This window comes from Heteronotia binoei, chromosome 17 (assembly GCF_032191835.1).
Source record: "Heteronotia binoei isolate CCM8104 ecotype False Entrance Well chromosome 17, APGP_CSIRO_Hbin_v1, whole genome shotgun sequence".
NCBI classification, from domain to species: Eukaryota; Metazoa; Chordata; class Lepidosauria; order Squamata; family Gekkonidae; genus Heteronotia; species Heteronotia binoei.
In genome coordinates this window covers 1,495,902-1,501,901 of record NC_083239.1, presented here as the reverse complement: position 1 = coordinate 1,501,901, position 6,000 = coordinate 1,495,902, and the positions used below count along the sequence as shown (strand labels likewise).

Genomic DNA, 6,000 nt, shown 5'->3' with positions numbered 1-6,000 from the left:
AAAACCGCCGGATACCTTCTTGCTGGTAGATGCAATTATTCTCTAATATTCTTACAGATGTTATTCTTCCTGGAAGATGAAAATCTTTGGCCTGGGTTAATTGGGAGGGTACTTGGGAGTCAATTGGAGTAACACAGCTTGAGTGTAGCTTTCTTCTTTCTCATGCAGGGTGTGGGTGCTACTTCCACTCATTTTACAGTTGGTGGGGATCACAAAATAATGTTTGCATCCTAAATTAAAAGTGTGTCTTCTGTCTCTAGCATTAGGAATCACTGAGGTGGTTTTTTTCTCCCCCGTTTTTCTTTTTCAGGTCTGGCATCCAGTCTTGCACACTTCAAAAGCATTCTGAAAGGAGGGGCAGGATGAAGAAAGAGCAAGTTTTGAACTGTCAGTTCTCCTTCTGGTATCCACATTTCAAGAGTCAGACTATTCGCAGGTGAGAGAGAGGCATGTGGGTTTTTTTCTAGGGTTTAAATACAGCTAAGGCTTAAAAAATAGGGGGTTCAATTTTAAACTGAATCTAAAATTTTAAGCTAATTCTCACATTATTTAATGGAAGGGGTTTTTTTCCCTCTCTGCAAGGATAAAAATTTAATATGAAATTCTGTCATGATGGGCTAAGTGAAAAGGGTTAAAATAAAATAAAAATGGGCTAAGTGAAAAAGGTCAAAAGGATTTGATTTTTGTTGTGGGGATAGTTGTTGATCTGGAAACGGCTGAGCCTGTGCCATGGTCAGATCACTTCGTCCTTCAGGTCTGGCTAAGCATACTGCACCCTTCCTGTTTAATCAGTGAGCGAATTTATGCTCTCCCGCAGAGCCTAATGGACCCTTGGTGCTTTCAAGAGGCTCTTTGGGGTCCTGCATTCCATGGCACCTTTCTAGATGAGCTAGTGGAGGACTGGCATAGCCAATTCTCCAAAGCCATCAATGAGATTGCTCCCCAGTGCCGTCTCCACCTTCATGCCAAACTAGCTCTGCGGTATACTCCGGAGCTACAGAGGATGAAATGAGAGCTGAGACAGAGCAAAGGGGGCGGTGTACTCATGACAAAGCAACAAGACCATCTTATATGACATTTATGAAAGCCAATGAGATGGCAGTGAAGAATGTGAAGAAAACTTTCTACACAGCCTCCATTGCATCTGCAAACTTTCACCCGGCCCAGTTATTTAGAACTATTCAATCATTAGGGTTTGTAGAATCTTTCGGGCTCAAGTGCCGTGTTCTACTGGAGAAAGTTTTTCTTCCAGACGTTTCGTTCTCAGCTGCGGAGAACATCCTCAGTGGCATTGCAGCCGGAGCAGGCGCTCTGACCTTCTTGGCTGCTGTGCATTGAGTGAGGCCAGGGCTGCTGGAGAGCTGCTATTTCTAGGCTGGAGGGGGTGTGGTGAAAGGGCAATAGGTTTGTGGATGTGCCCATTGTTTGGTGGGGCTTCCTGGAAGGGTAGTGATAAGGAAACTGGCTGTTGAATGTGACCATTGTTCTGTGTTAATTGCTGGGAGGGTTGGAAGGGGTGTGAAGATAAGGAAGATGGTTGTTGACTGTGCTGATGGTTCTGTGGAATATGCTGGTTGTTCTGTGAATTTCTGCAATTTATAGTCTGTAGGGTGTTTTGCAGAGCTGGATACCAAGATTTGGTGGATGGAAATGCCTTCTTCCTTTCTGTTAAAGTTGTGCTGGTGTTTGTAAATCTCAATAGCTTCTCTGTTCAGGCGGGTATGATAATGTGAGACTGTAGAAAGGACTTCAGTTCTTTCAAAGTGGATGACGTGGTCTCCTTCTTGAAGTGCATGTTCAGCTACAGCTGATTTTTCTGGCTGAAACAAACGACAGTGTCTCTTGTGTTCGGTGTTCCTTATCACTACCCTTCCAGGAAGCCCCACCAAACAATGGGCACATCCACAAACCAATTGCCCTTTCACCACACCCCCTCCAGCCTAGAAATAGCAGCTCTCCAGCAGCCCTGGCCCCACTCAATGCATAGCAGCCAAGAAGGTCAGAGCGCCTGCTCCGGCTGCAATGCCACTGAGGATGTTCTCTGCAGCTGAGAACGAAACGTCTGGAAGAAAAACTTTCTAGCTTGGAGAAACGTCGACTGCGGGGTGACATGATAGAGGTTTACAAGATAATGCATAGGATGGAGAAAGTAGAAAAAGAAATACTTTTCTCCCTTTCTCACAATACAAGAACTCGTGGGCATTCGATGAAATTGCTGAGCAGTTGGGTTAGAACGGATAAAAGGAAGTACTTCTTCACCCAAAGGGTGATTAACATGTGGAATTCACTGCCACAGGAGGTGGGGAATGTCTGGCCCGAGGGCCATTTACAGCCCTCAAGATCACTTGGTCTGGCCCTCAGGGATTGCTGGGCCAAGCCAAGCCATGTTGTGGCCTCCCCAGGGCCCGACTGGCCAGCAGGGATCATGGGACCCAGCCGCATTGTGCAGCCAGTATCGCTGCAGGGCCAGGAAAAGTCACTGTCACGGTTCAGGTAAGTTTCCCCCTCATTTCTTAATTTCCCTTTCTTTCTATTTCTTCCCCCCATTTCTTTGTTTCCCTTAATTTCCCTTTCTTCCCCCCTTTATTTTCCTTTATTGCTCTTTCCCCCATTTCTTTATTGCCTTTTATTTTCCCCATTTCTTTATTTCTTTTTCTTTCAATTTCTTCTCCACATTTCTTTATTTCTCTTTCATCTCCCCTTCATTTCCCTGTCTTTCCATTTCTTCCCTCATTTATTTATCTCCCTTTCTTCCCCCATTTCTTTATTTTCCTTTATTACCCTTTCTTCCCTCCATTTCATTTCCCTTTCTTCCCCCCCCATTTCTTTATTTCTCCCTCCCTCCCTCCCTCCCTCCCTCTCTCTCTCTCTCTCTCTCTCTCTCTCTGTGAAGCCTGAGTGATGGGCATTTTGAAGGTCTGCTGCTGGGGTATGTGGGTGCCTTTAAAGGTCTGCTGGGAGCAGCTGCAGTTTCTGCATGAAGGGAGAGGTGGCAGGGGTGGGAGTCAGCTACCACCAGTTCAGTTTACACTTGATAATCCCAGATTGTGTGGCCTAATATGCTAATATTAGGGGAGATGTGGTCTAATAAGCTAATTAGTTCCTGCTGGCTTTTTCTACAAAAAAAGACCTGGACCTAGACATTTGCCTAGGATGGCAGGCCAGGGGTGTTTTTATTTATTTCATTTATTTATTTCATTTATATCCCGCCCTCCCCCACCACGGCAGGCTCAGGGCGGCTAACAACATTCTACAATCATACAATAACAAGTAAAACCTTAAAATTACAATATAGAGCAATAAAACATTAAAATATTAACTTAAAACCAATCCAGTAATACAGTTGTGATGCGGTATAGATCTTTAGACCGCATTGGCGGACCCTTGGTTACCGTTTTTCCTAGCAGTCCGAGTATGCTAATTTAAAAAGGGTGGTCTTGCAGGCCCTGCGGAACTGTTCAAGGAAGCCCCAGGGTGTGTGTGTCAAATTAGGCTCTCCCCACATTACTTCAAATAGAAAAGAATTATTTGTATTAATTCGATTGCCTGAATCGTTCTCCCTCGACGGAGCACTGTTTTTTAAGTTGATAATTTTGTATGACCCACGAACGATGTTATAAATATCCAAATGGCCCTTGGCAGAAAAAAGGTTCCCCACCCCTGAGGTAGAGGAAGAAGTACTTTTCTCCCTTTCCCACAATGCAAGAACTTGTGGGCACTCGATGAAAATTTTGAGCTGTAAGCTTAGAAGAGGTAAAAAGAAATATTTCTTCACCCAAAGGGTAATTAACACATGGAGTTCACAACAAGTGGTGCCTACAAGCATAGACAGCTTCAAGAAGGGATTTGTTAAACACATGGAGCAGAGGTCCATCAGTGTTTATTAGCCACAAGGTATAGATAGAATGCTACATCTGTGGGAGGGCTTCTGGAATTCTGGCCCTGCTGGTGGACCTCCTTATGGCACCTGGGTTTTTGGCCATTGTGTGACACAGAGTGTTGAACTGGATTGGCCATTGGCCTGATACAACATGGCTTCTCTTATGTCCTTATGCTCTTAAGTTTGTGGGTTGTCATATTTGTTATCATCCTTAGAACCAAAATAGATTTTTCTCTTTTTTTGTCTTTTAAGTCAAGATGATGTTATGAAGAAAAGACTAATTGCAGAGATCACATGGAATTGCGCTATGTTTTTTGTGTTCGTGTTGTCCTCAAGTTGTGTTTTGTTATTCTTTCAGCATCATACTTCCACTGCCACAAAACGTGAAAGATTACCTACTGGATGATGGGACTCTGGTAGTTTCAGGAAGGTAAGCATCTCTTTCCTTTAGAGGTGACTTGATTTGGATGACCCAAAGTAACCTGATATCGTAGAATCTCAGAAGCTAAGTAGGGTTGTCCCTCGTTAGTATTTGGATGGGAGACCATCGAGGAAGCCCAGGGTTGCTATGGAGAGGCAGGCAATGGCAATAGCAAACCAGTTCTCCTCATCTCTTGCCTTGAAAACTTTATGGGTTTGCCATAAGTTGGCTGTGACTTGATGGCACTTTTCATCACATTACAGATATTTTAAAGTTAAATATGAATAGAATGCTACCTTATAATTAGCGAGCAAGAATTAGAATAGGTTGATTCATACTTAAAATTTCTAATTTTAAAACAATGTTGAGCAATGGCTCAAAGTGTTACTTCAAAACATCCAAGTGCCTTCCCATGATTTGTTTGTTTTTTTAGGGTTGCTAGGTCCAACTCAGAAAATATCTGAGGACTTTAGGGGGAGGTATTTGTGAGTTTCCTGCACTGGACTAGATGACCCTGGAGGTCTCTTCCAACTCCATGATTCTATGACTTTGGGGGTGGAGCCAGGAGACTTTCCCATTCTCTATAAAAATACAGCAGTGCAGTTCCCATGAATGCAGTCTTCATTTCTTCATCCTCTTTTTTGCCTTTCCCCCCCCAGCAGCTGCACTTCCACTAAATGAAAGTGAACATACTCCTTCACAAAGCAGCTAAAATAGTTTGCATGCCCACACTTTTGTAATCTCCGTGGAGCCATGGTATAGATAGCTTTACTCACCAGAGTTGCTGAATGTAACAATCTGATAGGTTTTCCTTCAGACGCTCTGTCCCCAGGTTGTAGCAGGCTTTACATGTTAAAACCAGCAAATTCATTTGGGCATTGTGAGAAACAGGCAATCAATAAAGGTTTTTTAAGTACTGGTGTAATGTGTTGCTCTGCCCAGAGCAGTTCTGGGAGAACTCTCTCAGCTCAACCTACCTCACAAGGTGTCTTTTGTGGAGAGGAGAAGGGAAAGGAGATTGTAAGCTGCTCAGAGACTCCTTTGGGTTGTGAAGGGCGGAGGATAAATCCGATTAAATTAAATCTCTTCTTCTCTTCTTTTGTCAATACCTGTAGTAGTCTAAATGCTGCATTCTGGACTAATTGACATTTCTTAAAAATCTTCAGAGGCAGCTTGATGTAGAGCACATTAAGATAATCTATCTTGAAGTTGCTGAGAGCATGGATCATTATAGTTGGATCTTCGGAAAGAGCTAAAGCTGATCAACCAGCTGGATTTGGTTAAAAGTGCTACATTCTGCAAATGGAACTCAGATATCAAACAGGAGACTTGGATCCAGCATCTAACCTGTGAACTTGTTCCTTTGGAAAGGGAATGGGCAATGCAGTCACATCCAGAGTGAACTATATCCCAGCTCTTAAGATTAGCACTAATAGCAACTTGGTCCTATCCAGGGCTTTTTTCCCTGAGGGAACACAGCAAAACGGAGTTCTGGAACCTCTTTGTGGAAACAAAATTCTCAGAAAATGTTTAACGGTTCATGAAGGGCACCGGTGTTTTTCTCCTTCATTTCTCTCCTGAGAATTCCAGCATCTCTTTTCCCAAAATAAAAGTCCTTGTCCTATCTGCAATGAGTCCTCAGTTTTTCATTTCCAAGGTCCTATAAATCTAAACTGTACCAAATGATAACAGTATTGAT

General features: G+C 43.2%; 1 protein-coding gene across 1 annotated transcript in view; it reads left to right on the top strand.

Annotated features, from left to right (window-relative positions):
- Positions 1–309: 309 nt before the first annotated feature.
- CDC123 (cell division cycle 123) overlaps positions 310–6,000 on the top strand; it is a 44,176-nt gene continuing 38,485 nt past the window's right edge. Inside the window, exons 1-2 of the mRNA XM_060258321.1 lie at positions 310–436; positions 4,239–4,310. Of these exons, the coding sequence (XP_060114304.1) occupies positions 363–436; positions 4,239–4,310 (146 nt within the window). The 5' untranslated portion in view covers positions 310–362. The remainder of the gene's footprint in view (positions 437–4,238; positions 4,311–6,000) is intronic.